The following is a 27135-nucleotide window of genomic DNA, read 5'->3' on the forward strand; positions in this document are numbered from 1 at the left end:
ATTCACTGAGCAGAAGATGGGGATTGGGACTAATGGGACCAACATTAACACAGCTCCACTTACTATTCCCACGTGGTTATAGATTAAGAATCAGGGACCTCCATAGAAAAGATAGTTGGATGCAAGATCAAGAACCATCAAGGGATGTTAGTTGTGTTTAATGAGAGGCAGGATGCAAGAGAGTTACTGCAATTTGTTCAGAGGTGAGCTGAAGTGAAAACTCGTTCAACATCACAAAAGTGGACATCCAGTGAGTTATGACATGTTTGAGTCCTACTAGCAACACATATGCACGTATGCTTATATTTAGTTGTTACTGTTATGTAGTAATACAGCCAGGGATTGAATCAGGCAGGACTCAGAGAGCAGACTCAGGCCTGAGTTTGCAGTAGGGTTCATCAGAGAAGGAGAAACGGTTATCAAGCAGGGAACTGGGAGTAAAGGAGAGCCTCAATGAGAATTGGATCACAGGAGCTCTGCCACAGAAGAGAGCAGCACTTAGCGAGATCCAACAGGTAAGTGTTGTAGTGGTGAGTTGTGTAAGTGTCTGACTCTGTCTTACTTGTTATGGTGAGCGAGGAGAGCAAGAAGGAGGAACTGAGTAGGCAGGAGAGTTGCAGACCATCAGCAGGTGGAGAGCAGGCAGACACGTTGTGAATAGGCAGGTGGGGGCTGTTGCTGTTATTCTAGCAGGTGGAAAGCATCAATCATAGCACGACAGCTCATGTAGCATTTGCTGGTATACTGTAGAATGCAGTTTATTATATTCCCAAAGAAGAATGAGTCGCGGAGCAGCAGCAGCACAGATTGTTCACAAAGAAACAAACAGAAACAAATCAATTTGGAAGTTATTTAAAGACAAACCTCCTCGTTCACCCACCAGCCCAATTCAACATTAACCTCTGATTGGAATCCCCAGTTTCACGGTGCTTCGAATGATCGCAGGTAAGGACGTGCTAAAACGCATCCAAAACCTCTCGTTATTGTCTGGGAATGTTTGCAATGTTTCACAATGAAATTGTAATAATTTGATGAAGACTCAGTATTGCATTACTTCTAAATCTCCCATGAATGATGAACTTTGTGAGTAAAGGTCAAAGCACGTAGTTCTTTTTGTTCTCCAAGACTCCACCAGCATTAAGGCCAAAATAATGGCTTTCGTGTGGGAAAATAGAACTGATAAGGCTCTGTCCATATGCACTGGATCACAGGCTCTATCAAAAGTCTGCTTTCATGCTGTTGTTCTTCCCAGTCGAAGTGTAGAGGACATTTTGGGAAAAGAGGGAAAAAAGCCCCAGAACACTGGCAGACACAACACAAACATAGTGAGTCTACGCTGTCATAGTATGTTGTTTTTATTTGTGAGTAAGCCAAACCCCTCACCGGGGGGCTCAGAGGGATTTTCTCCATCCTGTAGTGGGTGGGCCACCACAGCAGCAGCAGCTCACCACTTCTTTGGAGACACTCACTTCATTAACAGCCTATTTTAGGACTATCCCTGGCAGATGCAAAACAAATCGGAAAACAATTCAGAGGATTGCTTGTAGGCTTCATGTCATTTTCTCCAGTGAGTACACTGAGGAGCCACTGTTAGTTAAAACACTCGGAGCATTTCATCGCCTTGTGTTTGAATGTATATGTAGAGGCGTAATGAACCTGCTCTGCCTCTCGTTTTGAACCTCTGAGAGGTAAAAAATCTCAGCTGTAAAGGCTCATTAGGTCAAAGACAGTACTATAAAACCTGAGAGGGAGCGGGGAGGCATGAGTGACTGTTTGGAAATCTAGTGCAGCGGAGAAAAAAGCGCCTATTAACACTGCAGGATGCTCTAGCAGTGCAAGGGGGGCCCTTACGCCAGGCATGAGGGAACTGACAATCCAAGGAGGATCTCTTCAGAATTTCCAAAACGTCATTTTTCTCCTTTCCTTGGGCAAGGAAACCAGCAGTGAACCGCTTACTTATGAGAGATATGCTTGTGGTTACTTTAATAGAGGAGTCTATAAAAATGGTGTTTGCAGCTACCACTAAACATACCAGCTAGAATTCCCTGACAAATACATTCCCTGCTATGCCCTGGTCATGTTGAGGAAAAAGCTCTCATCCTCGGAAAAAATGTCTCCAGTGTGTAAAATCACTGATTCAGGAACATAAATGTTTCCTTTCTACTAATGGAGTAGCAACCTGTGCTGGCATCAAGCAGCACATACAAGCACAGAGTAGGTAGACTCCTTTTTCATTCACTCAGAAAACACACCAAGGAAACACAAGCTAGAGTAACAGTAAAATATTTCATTGACTAAAATTCTGTGAAATAAAGGCCCGATTTACATGAAAAAAATTCAAACTAGGATGGTGTGGTGGTCAGCAAAGCAAGAGGGCCCTGAGTTCAAATCCAGCCTGGGCCGTTTCTGCGTGGGGTTCTCCCCGAGTACCCTGGCTTCCTCCCACAGACGTTAATGGGGTTAGGTTAGCTGGTCATTGTTTATATATGGACAGAAATTTGCCTCAAAAAAGGTCACAATTGCTTATGATATGATCCACGAGCATAAAGTAAGATTTACAATCGTGTACAGTGATTTGTGCGTAACTTTAAAGGGCTCACAAATGCATACTCCAGTCCACACAAAAATACAAAGCAATCTGACTGCATGTAAAACTATTTTACAAATGTGCACATCCAAACCTGAATTAACAGCGCCACACATGCAAAACCTTTTAAGTTCAGACGTAAAATCCCCCTGGCTCATAAAACAGGAAGTCTTCACAGGAGTGCAGCCCGTGATTCAGAAGCAGATCAATAAAATACAGAAACAACGAACATCAATGAAGCTGGTATCAGACACACAAACCACGATGGTGTAATTAGATGTTCGAGCTTGACATTTATCACGACCAGTGCTCATGAAAGCAAATTTAAGTTTGTATTTTGGTTCTGTGGCAGGGCGTGGGTCGGTGGCGCGGCTGCGGGAGCGCGGGGGCGGACGCACCGGAGCTGCATCGGCTCAACAAGCCTCTTTAAAGGACTGAAGTGGGCCGTGACTGTTGGTGTTGGTGGTGTGTGTTCGGCTGGGAGCTGGAAGGCTGCAGCCGTGAGAGGGTAAAATAGGAACCGGTAATAAAGAGTGTGAAGAATGTGGTCATTCATTAATACATTCATAGCTAGCCTTCAATTTGCCTGACTACTGTACCTTACTGCAAATCAGCCATTGAACTAGTCACGATCAATTATGACGCCACTGCTCATTTATTCGTCATTGTTCGTCTCCGTGCGTTTTTGTGAGCATCATATTATTCTGGCTACATCTAATGACAAGTAAATAACTGTCTTGTGGCTTTTTATCATTGTTTTGTTTGTTCTTAATGTTGCCCTTGCTGCTAAACTAATCCCCCCTTGTGGGACAATAAAGTATTGAATTGTTGACCCAATACTCCTGGCTGTGCGCACATTGACCGACTGGAATGAAAACACCGGCTCATGAGCATCCCTCAGCCTCATGACCCGAGCTGTGTACGCCTAGATCTCATAGCTCCACCCTTGGCTATATAATAGCTAGTAAAGCTGGGCTTCCATCACATTACTCCGCATCTTTTGTTTCAGCATCCCACCTCGGAACGGAGATGCTGACCACAAACAGCGCTGTCAGGACCAGCCTGTGGATTATGTTCCTCTGCAGCTCAGGTGTCTGTGCCAGGAGGCAGCGCGCCGATGCTGATGAGTCCTGGTCGGAGAGCGTTTCCAGGGCCAGGTGTGCGTCGCGATGCCTCAGCTTGCACAGTGTAGCGGCGCTCTCGATTCTGCAGGTCAGGACACCTTTGACAACGGCTGTTTATACATAACCAGTCCTTAAATTTCACTTATTTAACTTTTTTAAATCAGCTAATGCTTTTTTTATTGGTTTGAAAGAAAATATCCATGACCCTTACATGAGTTCTGAAAAAGAGTTTCAAACAATAGATCTGTGCAATAATGTTTATGTAAAGTTACATTACGTTAATAAAATAACTTTTAATATAAGTAAATATATTTCTTATTATATATACTGCTATAAAATGAAACATATGCAGTCAGATATGGGCACTTTAGGGAAAGCTGAGGGAAACCAGTGCACAAGGTAATGGAAAGTCACGTTTACACTACAAAACAAGGTCTCAGGATGATGGTGAGTATACTCCAGAGACACTGACTCAACAAGAAAAACAAAAAAAACTTTACTTTAGAAATGATATCTAAATATCATAAAATTCTAAGCGTCTGAAACGATCTAAAACAGTGACATCATGGAGTTGACAACATGATAAAAATAAGTTCAGTCATGCTTGATGTTCACTGTTCAACTGAAAGGCCAGAATAGACCATACGGCTCATTATAGGGATTCAAACGGATTCTTCCTCTGCCATTCTCTCTCTCTCTCACACACACACACACTGACACGTGCACACACACACTGACACGTGCACACACTTGCAGTGTGACTCTTTGGTTCAGGCTTTCGAGTGTGCCTCACTTAGTCCAATGAAACTGCACAGAATGACGGTCCAGCCTGTAATGTGTGCTGTGGTGCTCGTCAAACATGCCAAGAAGCAGACTACTGTACTGTGTCCCTGCTTCAGTTCCAGCTCTCCAAAGCTGCCCCTCAGACGATACATCATTTGCCATTCCTAGTTTTGCAGTAGCCACACTCAAAAAAATAAGTCATTGGATGAACTCAATTGGACTGATGGCAGGTTTTCCACGTAATACATCTATTTTGGTCCAACCTAATCTACATACATCATGACAATTCAATTAAATTGAGTCAGTAGAACACAATTTCGTAAATACTGCTAAAATGAAAACAAGTACATTAAAATGATGTGAAAGGTTTTGGTTGGTCCAACTCAATACAATGTCATTCACGTGAGCTAGATTTTCATTGCATTGAAATCATTATTTTGAGTTCAACTAAATCATAATTTTCATTACCAGAAAACTAATTTAATTATTAAAATAATGACAAAATGAATTTGTTTTTACAACTCAGGTTTATTCACTTGAATTAAAAGCAGAAACAGAATATTTTGTAAATAAACATACATGTCACATGGTCAAATCAACCTTAACAAAAATCAAAGTGCTCACAAAAAAGTGCTGACGTACATTTGTAATGAATGTCAAATCTGAATAGCACACACCTCTGTACTACTAGGCAATACTGAAAACAAACTGGAATCTGTAAAATCAGATTTCACTTCAGAATCATTGTATATATTTATAGTGACACTTGCAAATTCACAATGATAACCTACTAAACATTGCAATTCACACCATAGTATGGCAGTCACTGAAGATTTGAAACAACCCAACAATACATAAATACACACACACACACACACACACACACACACACACACACACACACACACACACACATATATATATATATATATATATATATATATGTGTGTGTGTGTGTGTGTGTGTTTTCATGACGAACATTTTTCTGTTACCAAGGGGGAGGTATTTTAATAAAAAAAAAAATCTTTCAACTTTACTTCTCCAAAACCAATTACATGTAAACATTTACAAGCTTATAAGAACGGGAAGACCAACTTTAAAACACTGGAAGACACAAAACTTGTCAACATTTTTCTATTACCTTTGCAAATCCCAAAAGCAATCAAAAAGAAAATGGTGGTTACAACCATGAAACTTTTTCTGAGCTAAATCCCCAGTCCTTTCATCCATCTATAGTAGTACAGATTAAAGGTCACATCACTCACAACATAACAGCAGACAAAAATAGACAACTTCCATTTGGCCAAAAAAAAGAAAGAAAAAAAGGTCACAGTTTGAACAAAAGATATAAAAAGGCCAAAATCAACTTTTGTGCTGGGTCTTGTTTGCCTAAGCAAACATCTTCATTTTCATTTGCTGCATCTTTGTACTGAGCCTTTGTCCATCCAGATTCATCAAAATCTTCTGACAGAACTCAAACGTGTACTTGTGGTCATTTGGATAGCTCAGATCAAGTGCATAAATCAGTCCAAAGAGGACGATGAATGCCATGATGACACTACCGAGGTTGTTCATAACTGTAGTACCTTCAATGACAACTCCAACATCCTCTGGCTCCTGAATCCCTTCTCTTCTGATGGTGTAAATGCCCATGACAGTTGCTGCAGTGGACCTCAACCGTTCATCCTCAGTGGAGGAGGTCTGAAAAACAGGTTGTTTCAGGTTTAAGGGCTCTGTCACTTGGAAGGGGACATATTATGCAAAACTCAGCTTTTGTATCCTTTTGTGCTGAAACATGGGTCTCTACCGCCTCTATAAACACTCCAAACATAAATAAAACCCGTCAATCTGTTTCCTATCAATAGTTTGGGTTCAGGTATTATGTACCTCCCTTTGGGAGGGGCTTGATATAGAGCAGGAGCTCCTCCAGTGTCTATCAGTGTGTGTGTGGGGGGGGGGCTGGGTCAATTTCCCTTATTTCATCACAATTGGGAACCTTTTGAAACAGCTTGTTTTATGCACATTATTCCTGAAACCAGGAGATTGCTGTAATGGCAGTGACACTAGTTAGTGTCTTGATGCAATCTGCTGTGTTCCTTATAATGAAGACTTTTTACTAATTGGCATAATAAACTGAACTCCACTGGAGTGTTTACTTTCTGAAGTGCCTTGAGATGACTGTTGTTGTGATATACCGCTATATAAATAAACTGAATTGAAACACTGACAGAAAATGGATGAATGTTTTGTCCACATTTACTGTGTTTATAGAGGCAGTAGATACCTACATGGCAGCACCAAAAGAATGAACAATTGACTTTTTGCTGAAACTGTCCCCTTAAAAAGTGCTCTCCAGTGCAAGTTTCAACAATGACTATTAAGAATAATACTATTTCACAATTATATTGTCTCTTTTGAATATATGAGGATTTTGTGTGCGATGAACCTAACTCAAATTGAATCTAGAAAAGAAAGTGTGATAAGCGTACCAGATACTCCTTGAACAGTAGGTCTGGATCTTCATTAAAGTAGATCACCAGGCTTTTAAGAGTATGCTCCCTCTTTATGTCGATGTCATCATACTAATGCAAGGGTGGAAAAAAAAGGGTGAAAAAAATGGAATTGATTGATTGCATTTAATTGATGGGTTTATCATTAGTACGGACCAAACTACTGATCGCCATGATATCCTTGATCTTTTGGCCCTTTGCTCCTTTGCTCCCCTGAAAATTTTGCATCAGCTTGTCGGTTAAATTGTCCAGCTGAGCCAAGAACTTCGCCTGCAGGGGTTTTGTAGTGATCTGCAGGAACTCTGCATTCACCTGGAAATAAAACATACACAAATATAATAAACTAGAAGTTTAAATACAGACTGCTGAATCAACACACTGAAAGTTGCTAAACATTTGAACCATCAGTGAAGTTTGTCAAGACCTAAACTGTTTTTAGCTGAGTTTAGGAATATATCGCCACCTGTTGCTTTGGCATGTTCCTAGCAGCGTTTTCCTTCATTTTTGCGTTTACCTGTGGACGGGATTATTTTTTAAAACGAAAACGGAAAATCTCCGTTTTCAAAAATACCCGTGTAAGTGTGGACGTAGCCGAAATCTTTTATAATAATAAATAGGTTTGAACGTCATGGGAGTGCGCATTGTGCTGCCTGCAGTTACTCTTCCGGCCACATGGTTCGCTTTTGGTAGCACCCTCAGTAAACTATGTAGTGCTTTTAAAGACACCTCAAAACGATACTTTCTACTAGAAAATGGCATTATATAATAATAAACACAGAATACCACATTTTTAGATTATAAAAAGAAAACAGTAAGAAAGAAGTTAGCTATAGGACATCATCTTTCATTGAGCACAATGGCTAGCTGCTAATAAGCTAGCACACGCTCCAACTTAAAAGTTGGCAGCTACACAATTTCTCCTCTAAAACAAGGCACTTTTGAAAAGACCTGGCTATATTGTCAAAAAAAATAGTATTCAAGCAGAGAAGAGAATGGTAGCACCACCAAAAGTTCAAAAAACAACTGTTACAAGCTTCTATGATAAATAGCATTATAGATTTAGCTGATAAAGAAATACACAATTGGATATATGGAAAAATAATATGTTACCTTACCTGAAGGTGTAGTTTTATCCAAAAAGTACAGAGAGGCCAAGAGCAGCTGGATTCATTTAGGTGATCCTGAAAGAGCGCAAAATTTTCAAAGAAGGCGGACCGTTGTGTAACTCAGTAACTTTGTGTTCTTGTGACAAAGACTGCTTTGAGAGAAAATAATTTAGGTTCACCACACGAATAATAATTGCAGTAACACTGGAGTGCTACATTTGCGTTGAATGAGATTAAAAATAATGTTTAAGCTTAAAGAGGGGCTTGAATTGATTTCTTTGAGTTTACAAATACTTAAGTGCAAAAATGTACTCCTACCCCCAGTGCCCCAACAAACTCATTCATTTTGTGTTCAGAATCAGCCTCTGCTGGTTTTGAATAATTTTAGGTTTACACAAAGAAAATCAAATTAATTTGGTATTTTTTAATTGCATTTGTGAACAACTAACATAATTTGCATGTGTTCTTTGAAAGGAGGACCTGAATCTGTTTTTTGAGTGCAGTATTCCCACAGCACTCACGTCAATTCATTAACTATTGAAGTGTGAAACATGCTCACATTGACTTTGTGAATCTGCGTGTCACTTTATTTTAGGGCTATTCTTTGTACCCTGTTTTAGATTTAGACTATAGTTAACGTCCATCCTCAGGTTTTTCACACTAATTATTCTTGGGCTCCATTCCTCACAAAGCTCCTGTGAAAGTCACAATTAGAAGCACGACTTGTCCTGTAGGGCCATAGTATACGTTTTATGTTTCACCACTGTCTAATCCAGCACCTCTGTTATGATTTATTATTATTTCTACTTTCACAAAATTTAGAAATGATTCATTTGTTAACGCTGGTGATGTTTCCAGTTATCGACCTGATGCAGTAGTTCCCCACTGCACTGCAAACAGACTGGTTCTTATATAACGCTTCTCTGCTCTTCTGAGCACTACACAACTTGTGCATTCACCCATTGACACAAGCACATTTTCTAACTAACATTCACACACATCAGAGAACAATTTGGGGTCAGTATCTTGCTCATGGATATTTGGCATGCAGACTAGGGGAAGCCAGGAATCGAACCACCAACCTTCCAATAAGTAGATGACCTGCACTACTGCCTGAGCTACAGCCACCCACATGTGAGGCTCACTGGCCAGCTTAAACTGGTAACGGCCAGAGCTACACTGCAGTGGTGTGGACAGTGCTAGAATTAAAGTCCACACCTAGATCCTGTTGTTCTGTGGCGAGGCTTGAAAATTGGGATTCACAGATGACTAAACTGGAGCTATTTTGCAAAGAAGAATGGGCAAAGATTGCATGGAAAAAGTCAATGAATACTTTTTCATTATCTGATTCCTGTGATTCTGTAGAAGGAGTCTTTTTCAGGAAATTGATGCGAGCTCAGTTTTAAACAGCCAATAACAAAATAAGTAAAACTGTTGATTGACATAATGACCTTGGCTTCAATAAAACCAAACAAGACAGTTTGTCTCCGCTCTCGATCGTTCATATTCCATTTATCTACAGACAGAGCAAACAGCGCTGTTAGACAATCACTGTTCGATATTTCAATCTCACTGTTTGCTGCCAACATTTTCAACGGCTTTGAAATGGAAAAAAAGAAGAAAAAAGGAGAACAGTGAACAATCCCCCAGCTGCTCATAGATTAAAAAGAAACAAACATTTCTTGTTACTGTCATTTTATTCACCAGCCAAGTCAGCAGGTTTAACTCCAGAAGAGCAGGAGACGCTCAGCGTTCATTCAAAAAATGGATCTAGCCACCACTACTTACTGGTCAGTGGCATCCTGTCTTGTCTCCAACTGAGCACTTTGGATGTTTGTGTTTTAAAACCAGGTCATAAGGTTTTTTTGGAGGTTGTATTGTATAAAAACATCAGAGTAACAGGCCTGCAACCAGTCTTTGCTGTCTGATCCCAAAGACAGGAGCTGCTCCGACAACAGCAACATGTTTGGAAGTTTGAATATTGGTGGAAAAGATCGTCGTGCATAAAGTATCTGAGCTATGAGGTCTGCATGCTTTATTTAAATGAACAGGGTTGGCACTAGATGTTCCTATTCAATACTTTAACAGTCTGCAAAGTTAGACACCTGTTGGTTTCTCACGTTCCTCTGAAAGTGACATCACTCAGCTTTAAACTGGATTCATTGGTGCTTAACTCAGACAGACCCGTTTGTTTATGCTTGTGTCCTTGTCTTCCTCCTTTTAGTCTCGTCTTCAGAATAACGGATCCTTGGGCTGGTGTCATAATCATAAACAGTGTGCAAAGGTAGGAGACATTTTTAAAAGTACGTCCTTCTGATTTTCCATTCGTCACACAAACCTGAGACAGTGGGTTGTTCCTGAACCTCATTTGCATGAAGTGTTCTGATTGTCCATAGAAAATAACAACACTCTCACCTCCTGGATAAATCTCCTGGTTAACTGGGCCACACTACATGTTCTTCCTCCCTGTGTGGGTTTCCCCACTACATGCAGTTTAAGTTAATTGTTGTAAGTGTGGATGCACGATGGATGAAGTGCACTAAATGATTTAAATGTGGCTTGTAGTCTAAAGTGTTTTACATTGTGCTATTTTCATACAGTATAAGACAGAAGTTTATAAAGTGATGCGCTCATGAATGCATGTAACGTGAATGTGCTCCTCATTCAATCTGAAGCACTTTATTGAAGTATTTTTGTACCTTTGTAAGGATGCAAGTATTTCCATTAACATGCAGTTTTGAATCCAAAACAACTTCCCTCGTTTCTCAACTCTATATTTATTTCCAATAGATTTTCTTATTTCCCACGGGCCCCTCTGACTTGCTCTCCCTTAGTACATTTTTAAAAATCCTGGAATTGCCTGGAAAAAAAATCTATAAATGTATATCATGTAAAGTCCCCCTTGCTTTGCAGCATGAATGAAAAGATGCAGATTAAAACGTAAATGATAGAATTATTGGCACACACTGTTCTCATATACACGTTTACATCACGGACAAGAACCGAAGAGTTTCAGTTAGCTGTGAGTGTAAAAATAGGAAGTCATGTGGGACTGCTGGAGCCTTTCAGAGTAATAAATCACTCTTTCTCGCTCTCCTCATGTGTGTGTAGTTTTATGCTCGATGCTTTTGCAGCAATAAATCAGGCCACATGCAACCTGACAGCATGCTCTGTGCACAGGTGTACATCTGTATGTACTGGGACGTGCTGGTGGATTATAGTGGTTATTACCCATTTCTTAAGTCTGCCATTCATCACCAGTTGTGGCTCTTTATTCTGTGACATCCTATATGTCAAAGCAGTTTCCCTGTTAATACATCAGGAGTCATGAAAGAGGCAGACAGTAAAAGATGGATGGCTATCTTTTTGATAATCTGAACATTGTTTGTGAAATGATGCTCAGGTAGTCCTGGTGTTTTTAAATCCACTCATGTGAAAAACAAAGTAGCTTATCCATGATTCAGCAGCGTGAACAACCATCTTTAGCAGCAATAATTAGAAACAATCCTTTTCTATATGACTTATTAGTATCTGACACTCATGTGGGGAATGTTGGCCAGCTGCTTTTTAGTGTTACGTCAGTTCATTGACGTTTGTGGGCTTTTCTCTGTCCTTTCAGCCAGGCGGAGTTCTGCTCTGTGATGGGCCACTGCAGCACTTTGAGTCTTTTCTTTTTCAGCCTTTGTGCTGTAGATTTGCTGCTGAGATCATCGTCCTGTGCAAGGTGCCCATGTCCCATTGCTGCAAAATAAACCCAAATCAGAGCTTATCAATGTGAGATACTCTAACACGCAACATCAAGCAATCATTTTGATAAGATAATGTAATAATGTGATAATGTAACTTATACAAAATAAAATGGTTATTTATCTAAATAATTAAACATTAATGAAAACATCCTTTGTATGAACTGACTGTATATCAGATTCCATTAAATGTAACATTTATACATGGAAAATTTACATGTAATGAATTTACTTAAAGTCACCATTTTGGGCATAAATATTTTTTTTAATTTTAATGTAACAGGACACAACAAGGAACAGAGAAGACAAACATGACACGATGCAGTGGTCTATAAACATGTGGGGGTGAAAAGAGATGAATGAAGAAGAAGAGCCGCTCATCACACAAAGTACTGCAATAGTCTGAGCTTATAATTGTATAACAGATGGTTCAACTCCACCTGGCCCAGCCCTAACTATATGCTTCAGCAAAAAGGAAAGTTTGAAGCCTGATCTTGAAAGTAGAGATAGTGTCTGTCTCCTGAATCCAAACTGGAAGCTGGTTCCACAGAAGAGGGGCCTGAAAACTGAAGGCTCTGCCTCCCATTCTACTTTTAAATATTCTAGGAACAACAAGTAGGCCTGCAGAGTGAGAGCGAAGTGCTCTAATAGGGTGATATGGTACTACAAGGTCATTAAGATAAGATGGGGCCTGATTATTTAAGACCTTGTATGTGAGCAGCAGGATTTTGAATTCTGGATTTAACAGGAAGCCAAAACAGGAGAAATCTGCTCTCTTTCTAGTCCCTGTCAGGACTCTTGCTGCAGCATTTTGGATCAGCTGAAGGCTTTTCAGGGAGTTTTTAGGACATCCTGATAATAATGAGTTACAGTCGTCCAGCCTGGAAATATGTTAATGAAGGTAATGCCCCAAGAATCCGGTCAGACACCATCTTTCTGAGATTTTTAGCCGTAAATATAAACCTTTTTTTGTCTGAATTTAGAAGGAAATTGGAGGTCGTCCACAGCGTTATGTCTTTAATATAAGCCTGTAGTTTCATTGATTGATTTATGCCACCAGGCTTTATGGATCATAAAAACTGATTCTAATGATTCCACTGTGTCCACATGCTTGCTCTCAGGGGTCATCTGATCGTTGGGCTTTCTCTGTATTATTGTTCAGTCTTACAATATAAAGCACCTTGAGGTGATTGTAGTTGTGATTTGGTGCTGTGTAAATTAATCTGAATTGAACTGTATGCACATTTATCAGGGGAAGGCATGTCACTATAGACAGTTGTTCCCCACAAGATTTCAGACAGTGGAGTGAAAAAAGTTATCAGAAGAGTTGTCCCAGAGCCAACTTGAGCTGCAGAAAGACCTGGAATCAGCAGGTACAGTCGTTACCGCACTGCGAGAGTTGACCTGTCAGCTGTCTGACATCACGGATGCCATCTAACCTCAGCAGTAATAACACCGAGGCTGGATGTGGAGAGGGAGTTGAGGCTTTTCACACTTTCAGCTGTGAAATTTATGATTTTCAGGGTTTTCATCGTTAACTCGGTTTCCTGGGTCTTTTCCCGTGTTGTAGTCGTGCGTCTTATTTTGAAAGAAATATTTAAGAGTTACCATAGCGACCAGAGAGCATTAAGGGGCAGAGAGGAGGATGTTACTCTCAATGTTGTTGGTGCATTTCAGGAGGACGCTGCTAACAACGTTACACAGTTACACAGTGAATTCACGTCTATTATTATATTTACAAAATACCAGTTTCTGTCTCGGTCGTGTCTTTAATTTTGTCGTATTTATCTGCGACACCTTAAAGCCGTGAAAACATCGTCTGACGTTAAACTGCTCCGTGGCACAAAGAAGGTTGGGGGCCGCTGTGATAGGCTGATTAACAGCTTAAATATATAATACCTACTTACATTTATAACAAACATGCACATTTAAAATATCAGACTGATTTAAGAACTTCAACGAACGTCTGAAACTTAAATGACGATGCAGATCTTTATTAAAGTACGAAATCCTCCACTCGTGTCTGCCCACATTCACCTGTCAGCTGTCTGACATCACGGATGCCATCGAACCTCAGCAGTAATAACACCGAGGCTGGATGTGGGCCTCACTCCAGCACTTTAAATATGAACCACAGTAAAAGATAAAATATCTCCGTAGTGACAACTTTAGAGATTTAATATTCCTCCGTGTTATAAAATATTACTCATGTCAGACTTGTGAGTGTGGCTAACATGACAGTCCCAGTTCCAACATACCCCTGCCCAGCTCTTAATCTTAGAGAGGTCTGATGATAAGCTTGCTGATCCTTGTTGCTGTGAGACAGCCTATCACTTTGGCCTCATGTCATCCTCATGGGCTCTGGTGGTAATGAGAGCTTGTTAATCCTTCTGTCACTATTTCCTGCAGGCATACAGCCATTTGCAAATGCCAGAGTTGATTAACAAGACACTCCCACACAGTCTAGTTCGATTCAGCTCTTAAAAAAGGCTTAAGATGGCACTGTGGCACTGGAACAATGAGCGAGCATCATAGTCACGTGCTGACACCAGTGTCCTGAGCGAAACATACACAAACTGGCATCGAGCGCAGTGTAATGACCTTCTTCCTCTCAGCAGTAATTAGTGTCCTTCAATACACAACAGCCTTGATGTGATGTTTGATTAAGAGCCAGAAAACCTTTTCTTTCATTCCTTCAACTCATATTTTCAAGTACCTGCGAAATAATTTTCTAGGAAAAGTTAAAGTTCGCCTGTGGATGTTCAAAAATCTGGAACATTTTCAGAGACAATGTCAAACAGGAAACAAGACACACAAACACGGCCTGTTTGGTCTCTGTGGGGTTCGTCTGGGCAGAGAATCAAACCGTGTCAGGAACCAAAGGAACGGCATTTTACACGGTCAGCAGAGAAGATGCTGCTCCATTATCTCCGTTTGGTCATGGAGGAATAAGGAACATCCACTGCCAAAATAACCCAACAGCACAATAATGTCTCCATTAGTTTAGAAGGCATCATGCTGACATATGGACCATAGCTGAAACTCACCCCAACACCAACCAGCCCAAACCTGCACCTGGCCTCACTTTAACCCCAACATTAAACCAAGACACACAACATGACCACATAAACAGAATTACTGCACTACAATAATAATAGTGTAATGACACACACACTGCTGTGCGTTGTAGGTAAATAAGAACAGCACGGCTCAGGTTTTAGTAAGAAATACATTTCATGGGCTGCTTTATCTTCAGAGTAGTGAAACAAAAATGATTTAAGCTTGAAATGGGGCAGAAAACTCAGTGATGCTGAGCTACAAAGGGAATGACACGAGAGTGGGAATGTCAGTGTGCGTTAGTGGAAGCGTCCTGTTGTGGAGAGCGTGGACAGGAGATGGGAGATGACAGGCCTGGAACAGGGCAATCAGACACTCCACTGCGGAGCAGCACAGTGTGGGCCACACTCTACTTTGCAGCAACTTCTTCTTCCCTGTATCTTCCCTTATCTTAGTGCACATCACTGACTGTGAGTTTTGCCCTTTTTTAACTTTCACAACCCTTTTGTTGATTAAAAGATGTGGTCGCCTCAGCACGGGGCTCTAAAACAGTACATCATGTCACATAATTGTGCAGCTCTCCCTTGTCAGCCCTGCAGGGCGACCTGACCAGGGTGTAACTGCCTCTCATGCTGTGACAGCAAACTCAGAGTTGTACATAATCATTAAGGGTTGATCTGTGATGCTGGAAGAACAAACAGATAAAGCCGCCGACTGAGTGGCTGGAATTTGTTGTCGCTCGTTGTTGTTCTGTGCACAGATATTTCCGTCAGGTTGCAAATGACCCAAACTAGTTGGAACATCAGGCACAAAGCGAGTCTGTCATCGGTGTTGTTGCTTGGCTCTGCAGCAGCTCCGACGCTCACACACAACATGCTGCTTCTCCTGTCTTGTGGACTCGTGTACAATCTTTAACGTATTCTTCATCTTGCTTGTGCTGCTGAACTCTTCCTCGTGGAGCACTAAGAGCACCGACACCTGCTTCATTCAGCACGTCTACAACCCGGCATGTGTGGCTTGTTTTCATCGGAGGGCGTTTGTGGCTTCATATTAACCCAAAAGCTTATTGTCCCCCCTGTAAGCAGCGATGACAAATCTGTAAGCTTTACAGAAAATACACAGAAGTAAACATGTGTGACTGTAAACCACAGTTACACTGTGAGGATCGAGCCACTGACGTTTGGTTGGTAAATGACCCCGCTGTGTCTCCTGAGCCGCAGCCTGGACTATGAGCTTAACCAAGAAAGATGTTTAAAGCCCAATTTGTGTCGTTTCATTTCTTCTTCCTCTGCGGCGGTCTATTGTGCTGCGTACCTGAATCAAAGGAATCGGTGTCATTACTTGAAGCAACTGCATCTCCCAGTGTTGCAAAGTGGATCGAACCATTTGTCTGAGCGGGAGACCAGGATGATGCTCATGATTATGCACAACTCATGTTATTGTATGAAATAATGCAGAAACAATTAATGGAACCTTGTCTTGCAGCTTTATGTCCATTTAATACAACGTTAGACTGAGTTTAGTTTGTGCACATGAGAACTGGGAAGCAGCCTGAGGCCAGCTGAGCCGGATCTTTACTCAGGGTGCTCTGTCCTACCAAATCAGAGCGACACCAGGCTTCAGCATGGCGAGAAAAATCATTCATGGGTAGATCTTTTACGACTTGCTTGTTGCAAACATATTATTGACATTAAAGATCTACAGCTTGGATTAGGAGGGTATGAGTGATAGAGTCATCTAATATCCAGTGAAACACAAGCAAGCCCACAGTCTGAGACACAATGAGAGACTATGAGTGTAAGATGGGCCCGAAGTATTTGTGGAGAAAGATTTTAAATGTGATTCTGGATGTAACAGTACAGCAGACATGCTCGCTCTTTCTGTGAAAGTAAACAAATGCATGAGCTCGTTTTCACTCTGAGACAGGACATTTCTAATTTTAGAGATGTTGCACAAAAGGAAGAAATCAGTCCTAGATGTTTGTTTATATGTGGATCGATGTACACATCCTGATTCCCAGCAGTGTTACTGGAGGTCAACGTAATGCCAGAGTAAGTATGGCAGTAGATACCATATTTGGAAGATTTGAGTACAATAACTTTGTGTTTTGTCTGAATTTACAGTGCAACAAACGGTTTTTCCAGGTCAGACAAAAGTGTTGTGAGTTAGTGAAGCGTCACTTCCTGTGCAGCGTGTGCCTTATCTGCTGAGCATTTGGAGCACTCCTCCAACTTTCAGATGACTTGCTATGCCCTCGTGAGGCTGTCGTGCTTTTCACTTTCCCCCACTGCTTCTCGCTACAGCATGAAATTAGAACCAGTGCACACTTGCTCCCCTGGGCTGCCTCTGCTTACTGGTGCAGGATTGGGCTTTGTGGTGCAGAGCACTACACTGTTAACGCTTGACATGCTCCAGTAACATAAATCCCCTCACACAGGTGTGCACCTACACAGAGTTGTGTCACCTTGTGTGTTTGCTTACAGACATGACAGAGAAATATGATCATATTTAAAAAGGACGAGACAGAAGGAGGCACTGATGTCCTCACTGTGCAGCTAGTCTGATGTCACCACACTTTCATGTCCACTTCCCCTGGAAACAACAGCATCATTATGAATTAATAACAAAAAGCACCAATTATTCTTCATTTTATTGAAGTTAATATTATGGGTACAATCAGTTGAATGCCCACACACACACACACACACACACACACACACACACACACACACACACACACACACACACACACACACACACACACACACACACACACCATCCCTGTACATGTTTGTATAATTTTTACAATTATTTATACTTAACTAAAGCGAGATGTGACAGGCTGTAATCTGTGGTTACCTGCAGTTTCACAGAGACATTAAACTGTCTCACACTCTTGTGTTCAGCAATAAAACATGAACACTTCACTGTGCATAACCTCCAAATGTATTTCTTCATCTCTGACCATAAACCTTAAACGTGCTCACACTGCTTTGACTTCCACAGTGCCTGGAGCCCTGCAGAGACTCCTGGGAGATGAAGGGGAAAGGCAACTGCAGAGAGTTATGTGAGGTATGGTGCAGCATAGAGTCAGTCGTACTGTATGCTTTCTGAGTACAGTACAAAAACAGCCGAGGGTTGTTTGTGCAATCACAGTTTGAAATAAAGGTGGAGAGTCTGTTAAACTCTCAGTCCCAGTAAAGACCTGGAGAATCCGCCTGTTCCTGGAAATATTATTCATATTCAGTGCTGTTCTTTTTGTCTCGCTTTTCTTAATCTTCTTGTCTAGATGCTACTTATTGATGCAAACCTGACATTATCATATTTCACAGTTTATTCATTGTTTCACTGTCGTATGTCAAGTGTGAGAATTACACCATGTTCTAAGCAAAGAGCAGGAAGTAGCTGTAACAGTAGTTAACCTGTGCTAACTACTTTGCCTTTGATTCATCCAGCGGGTGTTTCCCAGAAAGCACTGGGAGTGTGTGACCAGCTGTGAGTTCCTGCACTCTGTGCTGATGGTGAAGCAGGGCAGCTGTCCACCTCCACAGAGAGCCAGTGGTTTTGCTGCTGCCTGTGTGGAAAGCTGTGACCACGACAAAGAATGCTCTGCTCAGAAGAAATGCTGCTCTAACAGCTGTGGCCACACCTGCCAGACTCCCAGTGACATCTACAAGGGTATGTTGAGCCAGAATCACATCACTACAACCAGGGCTGCACATAAGCAGGTGAGCATTCGCTGTCAAAATAAAAGACGCGCACCAGATAAGAAGTTGCAACGCGCGTTTGCGTCCATTAGATTTTGTGGAGGAGGACAGACGTTTGTTTAGAACTCTTAAAGATGTCGAAGAAGCTCCTTTAAGCAATTACTGTGATGTTCCTCCACCTCCGAAGAAATGTCAGGAGGAGTCCGAACCACAAAAGAAGCGCGTATTCTCGGACAAGTGGCTGCAGGAGGTGAGCTGGCTTCAAACAAATGATGAACGCACAGAGATGTGGTGCAGAATGTGCCGTGAAAATCCCACTCTAGTGGACAGAAACACTGCCTTTGATATGTGCGCAAACGCGCGCTGCAACTTCTTATCTGGTGCGGTCTTTTATTTTGACATTCGCACCTGCGGACCACTTATGTGCAGCCCTGACTATAAATGTGTTTAACGATTTGACTGTAGGAAATAATAAAGAAGCTTCATGCGTCCATTTCTCCCACTTATCCAGTTCAGCTAGAGCTCATCCCGGCTGTCGCAGGGTGAGAGGCTACAGCCTGGACTGGTCACAAATGAGTCACACTTGATGACATAGAGGAAGCCCGAGTATCCAGAGAGAACCCATGCAGGCACACGCACTCTAATGTTATCAGTCCTGATAACCTAAAAACTGCCCCCCTGGGCCTTTACTCAAACAAATGAAGTGGAAATTCTCCCTGAGTAAATCTGCAAATCCCTGCAGCATTGGTGGGTGCTGACTAGGAGCCCCACTGCGGAGCTACAGCAGATGATGGACAGCACTGTCCCTTCAGTTGTACTCTGTTTCACCTTTGGTGGATGTTTTGTCTGTCCAGGTGCTCCTCTGAAGCCAAGGAAGGAGCTAGCCTTTGAAGAAGTGTCTTCTGGCCAGCTGGAGGTGCACTGGTCATCGCGCTTCAACATCTCGGCCGAGCCTGTCGTCTACGTTCTGCAGAGGAGATGGAACTTTGGCATCCAGCCGAGCGAGGACACGGCCACGTCGTGGCAGGTGGCTGCACAGGTTAGTTAACTGCCTCCAATATAGACTGTTACTGAGACGTGACAAATTAAAGGAAAGAAAGCCCAAATAAAATCTCTTTGTAAGGTGCTGGGTCTCCAAGTGCTGACAGAACAGCTCTGCTGTTTCTGTTTTTGCTTTGTTGATGGCGGCAGCACTGCAACACAGGCGTCACATGATGCACTGGGACTGTTGTGGAGGCGAATAATAAGATGAACTCAGCTCGGCATGAACTTCATAAAGTGCTGCTGGTAAAAGTAGATGTTACAGTTTCCACATGTACGGCGGGCACAGCAACAACACATTTTATCACATTTATTTCAAATTTTCAGACTTTTAACTTTGTTAGACATGAGATTATTATTTTGCTTGTAGTTTAATAACTTCATCTGCAGTTTCTAGCAGCTGTGCATTAATGTGAGGTTAAGTGTCCGAGGTGGAAATCTGAAAGACAAGCCTGCATCTGGATCTGGATCTGCTAAAATTCATCACTGCATGTTCAAATATTCTGCAAACGTTTTACGGGTCATAAGACATTTTGGTAAATTCCTCTTAACTCAACAATGAATTGTGACATGCTTAAAAATCTATCAACTTATTTTCTTAGACGTTAAAAATCGTCATCGCCAAGACAGAAACCTAAACACTGACCAAACACGCTGTTTTCTCCCAAACAGACGACGGAGCAGAGAGCGAGGCTGTCAGACATCCGGCCCGGTCGCTGGTACCAGTTTAGAGTGGCAGCCGTTAACCTTCACGGGACCAGAGGTTTCACCACGCCCAGCAGACACTTCCACTCAAGCACAGGTCAGACACACATTGCATGTCTGTGTGTGTGTGTGTGTTCGTAGTAGCTCCTCCCATTCGCCAAACAGCAGCATTAACCACAATGAGTCACCGTCAGGGGGCTGGAGCCAGGTGACAGTCAGACTTTGGACAAGCTGCCAGCTGCAGACACACAAAAGCAAAGTCTGGCAACAGAGAGTGACTGTGCTGATGTAGCCGTGCTGATGTGGTGATCCTCAGAGTGGCTGTAGGCCAGTGAAGAAAGTAGGCGATGCAGCAACGTTCAAACAGGCAGAGGTGGTGACAGAAGAGGAGTTCAGACCGACCAGCTACAGTGACATCAGCTGAAAGCAAAATATATTTTAACAGCTTAGAAAATACAAAGTGACAGAGCACAGCACCAGGCCCACCCCTGCCTCTACTACCCGAAGTAGAAGAGATAGAGAAGAGAGGTGTTTTTAATGAGGTTAAAGTCAAGAAGCCAAAAGTTCTTAATATCAACACTGGCACAGTTAGAAGCTATGCAAGGGAAAATAGACTGTTTAGCAAATGGTTGTACTGTGGTATATATGCAGAGGTTATGGAGAGAGTCCTCAGAGGATTCATTGTTTTGCTCTGTGTGGTTTCTGTAGCTGCCACAGTCTCAGAGGAGCCGCCTCGGCAAGTCGCAAAGATGTGAACCTTAATCAGTTCAGACGTGTTCATGGCGTTCTCCCACTGTTGCTGCACGGTGCTGAGGTACTGAGGGACGCAGTGTAGGTGGTGCCCTCATGTATTATTAGAACAGTTTTACCATCTGATTGATCACTGATCGTGATCAGGCTGAGGAAGCACCGGATATAAATACCAGCATCCAGCCAGTTCATGCTAATGGCAGGCAGCAGTCCTCACTATTAATGAATGCAATGGTAGTGTGTGATAGTGAAGGACCCACGCACACAGCGTTACACGCCGAGTGTTCGTTTTTATCCGTAATCTGTTTCTGCAGCAGCCTTCCAGCTGCCCTCCTCCGCTTCACGCCGCACAGACCGCTGCTCTGGTCCTGCTGATATACTCAAATACATGGTCAGATGATGGCAGTCAGCCCCCCTGACACCATGCCCTGAACCCACTGCTCCTCCCTTGCAGCCAAGCCACAAACCACAGCCTGCCACACAGTACTACCTGTAAATACGGCAGATGTCTTCCGGAATCGATTTTTTGGTTCTTTTGAGAGTAACGTGTGAATGAATCGGCCTTTTGTGAACTTTGCAGGATGGGTTAAAAACTAAGCACATGTCAGTGCACTAAAGGTCATTGTTTCTGCATGCAAACAGATATTAATAACATCCAACATGTGCCCCTCAGATCCCTCCAATCCTCCTGCTCCCACTGAGCTGAGAGTAGCAAATATGAGCTTTGGTCCTGGGAGCACAGTGGGAGCCAGGATTGAGTGGAGCATGCCTCCTGACCTGGATGTTCCCATCCACCACTACAAGGTCAGTTGGAGCTGGACTGCAGTTGGACATTCTTCCGCCTCATCCCTGACCAAGAGGAGGAAGACGGTCAGAAAGGTGAGAATGCCACAGCTGCAGATGGAGCACGTCAAAAACATGACTTCTCTTTAAGACCCAAGAAAGATATAATGCATGTAATGCTCTCCGAAACCCTCGTGGAGTGGAGTGTGTGTAGCATGTTTACATCTGTGATCACAACTGGAAGCAAATATGACTTGAATATAACATGGAATCAGTGGTGTGGTGTGTGCCTAATTGTGTGTCTGTGTGTGTCTGTGTGCACAGAGCCAGGTGGAGCTGGACAGCATGAGGACCAACAGGAGCTACAGTGTGGAGGTTCAGGCTGTGTCTTACTGGGGACAAACTCAGTTCAAAGGACCGCGCGCTGTCCTCCACTTCACCACGCAGCAAAGTACGGAAACACGCACACGACACCGAGGCTTTTTCAGCTCGAGCTCGAAATTTTGTCGTGAAGAAAAGAAAACGTCTTCATGTCGGCTTAAAATTTCCCCAAAGTGTAAAAGCGTGTTCAGATGTTTAGGCTCGCACTGAAAGCTTCCTCCGTTTGTATAGTCGATAGGTCTGCTTTTACACTCTTATGGTGACACTTTTTATTTTTAAAAAAAGCACGTTGGGGTTTAATATTTCAAAGGTTTTCTCCTGCTGGGATGTTCAATCTTTGATCTCCTGTATCTCAGAGCTTCACTCCAGATGCAACCTTAACATTCCACACCTACGAACTTATCAGTGTGACGGGGCTGAAAACTCTTAGCTTTGAAATTCAAAATGTCAAGGCGTTCCTTTCAAAGAGGTGGTTGACATTAAACAAAGAAAAAATAGAAATGTTCTTGACAATTACAGAAATGAGCGTGAGAGTGAGTGCCTCATGAAAGAAGGATTGAAGTGAAGTCGCTGTCAGCGTCTGTGCTTTTGTGCAGAGCAGAAAGCGGCGTGTGAACGTTCAAGGTGAAAAGGTTCACCAGCACATCAACGTTTTCTGTACGTGACATTAAAATGCAAAGTATGTGTGTTTTTCAGCATTTTCACAAGCTGAAGGATTTCTGTTCTTGGAAAAACCTTCACAAGCTTGGAAACCAGAGTTCATTCACAAAAGCACGTTGTGATAAGCCCCGCCTCCAAATGTATATATCGAATTGGCAAAATTAAATGTACAGATTTGTCTTTAATGTAAAGGAGAAACTGCTTTTTTATTCTAAGTCTTGCAGTGATGAAATGATAAAAACTTGAAAGTGAAGCATTAAAATCACAGGCAACAGGCTGAAAACAGCGACTGGAGATGCATCAGCACGTGCACAGCCCCCCGTGTGACACGGGTGGGAATAACTGTTGCATGCAGATACAGAATAATCCACGAGGATGGGAAAATAAAGTCATAGTTAATACTAACGAAGAAACTGTCATCAAACCTACACGTTCTGATGTGCAATGCAGGCCCTCAGTCAGTTTCTGTTTACTTTGGGTTTTACTGTACATCTAGTTGATGATAAGTTAATATTCATTTTCAACTTTATCTTCTAAAAAACCCTGAATGAGATCGACCTATCAGCTTTCCACAGTGATGCTCTGTATTCACTGAGATTAGGTAACATAAAGGTAGTCATGTGAAAAACAAAGGTTTTACAGGGTTATGCTGTTGTGCAGCGCAGCCTTACTGCTTCCATCCGAATTAGGAGGAAAAGTAAGTAGTGTCCAGCTTCTCCCAGTCAGATGCACTTTATTAAGAGGTTATCAGTAGATGAGAGTCAAAGTCTGCAGCATTCAGGTGTGTACTAACACACTGAGGAGGAACGACATCAGCAGTGATGTAATCATCAGTCTGGGAAGGGTTATAACGAAGTACACCACAGGAAAAAATATTATTCATGTGTGGAAAGATGGTTACCCATCCCAGGAGCCCGAGCAAATTCATCCAGAGTCAGACTGCAAAGGCCTCAGTTAGCATATTTAGTATTGAGTTCATGCTAGTGCACCGACTGCAAAACAGCAACTCTTCAACAGGACAAAATCTATAACAGAAAGCTGTGGCCCAAAGTCCCAACCTCCACATGAAATACTGTGATGGGACCTTAGAAGAGCTGTTCACAGGCCACCAGCATCAAGAGGGGGCCCAAATTCCTCCACAGCAGCTTGAGACACCAACAAGTCATACAGAAAATAATTACCTCCAATGATTGATACCAAAGGTTTTTGTACCTGCGGCTGTGTCATGGCATGTGTTTGGATATCACTGTATGTGATGCAGTTCATGTTTAATTGTATTCTGTCTGTATTGAAGGCACGAGTGCTCCCAGAAGCCCTGCAGGTGACGTCCTGGATGTGGGGACACCGTTCTACCAGGACGGACAGCTCAGGGTTCATGTTTACTGGCAGAGAAGCGTGGGTATGTACAAATCATATCACACGTAACATCTGAGCTATCCTGCAGCTGCTCTGCAAACGTTCAAACAACTGCTGTTAAAAGACAAATACCCCGTTTGAAACAGCGTGCAGAGATAAATGTGCCAAGGTTTACTCAGCAAAAATTGCAATACACGTCATTCTGAAAAAGAAACGTATTTTCTGTGCAGAAGGTGTAAATATGATGAGTAATTCATGTTATGGAAGGAGGCTGGTCTGCTGCCATGAGACACAATGTTAACCACCAGTTTCACAACATCAGCAAGAGGCTGAAGCGAATCTTGAAACACGAGCTTAGGTTAGAGCTGCTAAATGTCTCTAGGAAACTACTGCATCACAGCAGTCAGTGCCAAACTGCATAAAAGGCAAGAAAACAAGCACAAAACTAAAGTATACAGAGCAAAAACACAATTTTATGAACACAGACTCAAAGTTAAAAACTAAATAAATGCTCTGTACCACACTCACAGTTAACACAGGGGAAGAAAGAGTTATGTTGATCTGCCAAACAGTGGACTGTGCAAAAATGTCCTGTGGAGTGAGGGATTTAGTCGCTCCCGTAATCTTTCCCTGATGTGACTGACAATCCGTCTTTCAATGATGCAAACTGTGAGCTCTTACCTCTCGCTTCTATTTCTCTGCAGCCCGAAGGCTGTGCAGGATATGGAAACGCAGGAATACGCTAAGCTGTTGTTGGGCTTTAACCCACATACAGGTCAGAAATAAGATGTAATGATTAAAAGTTCAGCAGTTTAGTAAAGGTTTATTGGTGTACATGGGGCAGTAAGCTCACTAGTTAGCTGACATTTAAAAATAATGGCTCAGGTATCTGGAAAAAAGGAAGACACAGCGCAGCACTGCTAAAACCTCTACCCTAAGAACAAGGATGAAGAACGAAATAGCAGAAAGGATTGGGAGGACTGGTGACAGGTGGTGACAGAATCATCCAGCACAGTGGAAGCTGCAGAGATTTGGGTGAATATAAATTCATGTATTTGAAGTTTTAGGGCTGTGGTTGGAAGCACACACGTTCACCGAGCGAGTGCTTGGTGACTGGAGACAAGTGTCATCACATGACAAGAAGACACCACAAATGGCCCCAATCACAACAGGGCTGGTGGTTTAATGTTTCTGCAAGGTTGGAATCAAAAACCTAAATCTCTGCAGTAAAATCCTAGATCTCCACCATGGACCTGAAAACAGGGTTATAGGTCATGAAATAAAAAGTGAATATGTAATCTGATAAAGCAGAAATGGGAGTGAGACACCATATTGGATCTCATGAATGAGTATTCAAATCTCGTCACCTTGTCAGGTATTATAGTGAATAACAGCTGGTGGATCCTTACAGTATAAACTCTCATCCTAACAACCTCCATAAAAGCACTCAGAGGAAGCGTGAGGGAAAAAGCGACAGAGCAAAACAATTCTGATCTGTGTCATGACATAACTAGGTTTCAAAAAGCAGGTTCAAAGAAGAAAAACACTTTAAAGGTTGCGTGGACATAGCAGTATAATACAGCTAATGAACAAAGTGCAAGACTCAACATAAACATTGCTTCTTCTCTGGCTTGTTGTGTGCAGATCCTTTGGTTGAATTCTACAGAATCCAGTGGGGACCTGAATACTGTGGACACGACCAGACCAGCCCTGTGGAGGAGACCAGTACAAAGGTAACCCTATTCAAATAAATGAGTATCATTCTGATCATGGAGGTGAAATTATTTCATTTCCATAGCCAAAATAAAACAGAGTTGAAAGGCATCACATGGGTGGTACAGATAAAAAGGACTGCTTTTATTAATCTTGTTATTGATAAGACGAGACAACGTATGCATTGTGAACAGGTGATTTTAGTCTTTGCCTTGCCTGCTGTGAAATGAGAGTTGCAGTAATCTGAAATTGGGAATCAGTCTCCAGTCAGCCATGCTCACACCCTGTCTGTCTAATCTAGGAGAGCTTTATCAGCCTGCAGGGCTTACTCTTCTCCTGTAAGTACAAAGTCCTTCTGCAGCCAGTCAGCAAAACGAGTCATCCTCTGGCAGAAAGCACCAGCTTTCATACGCCTCCCTGCACCACCATCCAGGCCAAGAGTCCAACACCTGTCAACTGTCCCAGAGAAACCGGTGAGGCAAACGCATAATGGCTTGTTTATTTCATTTTACTTATCAGTGTCTGCACACCTCAACACTTTCTAAGTGCAGCACGAGTCAGCGAGGTCAACTCTGTTAGCTTCTAATCAAGCCTTTTTTTCTTTAGACACAAAACAATCCTGACTCACAGCACACATATGTATAAAAACATTACTGACGCTGAACTGACCAATCAAATCTCTCGATGCAACCAGCCCCTCCCCTACCTTCCGTACATCGTTTGAGGAATTTGAAACTTTACACCCATGATCAGGGTTAAACTTGGAAATGGGAAGTGAGACAACTTTAAGACTGGGTGTAGTAGTGCAACGCTGAGAAAAGAATTATGATGATAACATGGTGCAAAATAGTGCAGCAAATGCAACTGTAAATAGCAACACTGCAAACCAGTCAGTGTAGCCTGTATTAAACTGCCCCGTTTTTCACACAATCCTCGAATGGCACAAAGATTTGTGTGCTTCAGTTAGTTTTGAAAGTTAACAAAAACATAATGCAACAGTACATATAGGTGTAATTATATAATATAAATTAAATTGAACTTTTCCAGATTATCAAATCTCACTTGTTGAGCAATCCTTACCTTTCAAAATAAAATCTTAACTTCCTCTCATGTCCTCTCTTTCTTA

At 42.2% G+C, this 27135-nt stretch overlaps 2 protein-coding genes across 2 annotated transcripts in view; one reads left to right on the forward strand and one right to left on the reverse strand.

The window, feature by feature from the left end:
* The first annotated feature begins 3616 nt into the window (after positions 1 to 3616).
* The window catches only part of LOC146682241 (anosmin-1-like), a 36717-nt gene continuing 13198 nt past the window's right edge, over positions 3617 to 27135 (forward strand). Inside the window, exons 1-11 of the mRNA XM_085448368.1 lie at positions 3617 to 3799; positions 10335 to 10394; positions 17920 to 17985; positions 18369 to 18591; positions 19475 to 19659; positions 20334 to 20463; positions 21790 to 21995; positions 22224 to 22350; positions 24235 to 24339; positions 25941 to 26029; positions 26311 to 26482. Coding sequence (XP_085304494.1) covers positions 3617 to 3799; positions 10335 to 10394; positions 17920 to 17985; positions 18369 to 18591; positions 19475 to 19659; positions 20334 to 20463; positions 21790 to 21995; positions 22224 to 22350; positions 24235 to 24339; positions 25941 to 26029; positions 26311 to 26482 — 1546 coding nt within the window. The remainder of the gene's footprint in view (positions 3800 to 10334; positions 10395 to 17919; positions 17986 to 18368; positions 18592 to 19474; positions 19660 to 20333; positions 20464 to 21789; positions 21996 to 22223; positions 22351 to 24234; positions 24340 to 25940; positions 26030 to 26310; positions 26483 to 27135) is intronic.
* LOC146682242 (uncharacterized) lies at positions 5450 to 7779 on the reverse strand. The gene is made up of 3 exons (XM_085448383.1): positions 7161 to 7779; positions 6984 to 7076; positions 5450 to 6195 (listed from the first exon to the last, which is right to left on the reverse strand). Exons 1-3 carry the CDS (start codon positions 7329 to 7331, stop codon positions 5884 to 5886), a joined length of 576 nt encoding a protein of 191 aa, XP_085304509.1. The 5' UTR covers positions 7332 to 7779; the 3' UTR covers positions 5450 to 5883.

The sequence above is a fragment of the Copadichromis virginalis genome, linkage group LG23 (assembly GCF_057382275.1).
Source record: "Copadichromis virginalis isolate Kocher_CV1m ecotype Utaka linkage group LG23, C_Virginalis_male_GT1.1, whole genome shotgun sequence".
NCBI lineage: Eukaryota > Metazoa > Chordata > Actinopteri > Cichliformes > Cichlidae > Copadichromis > Copadichromis virginalis.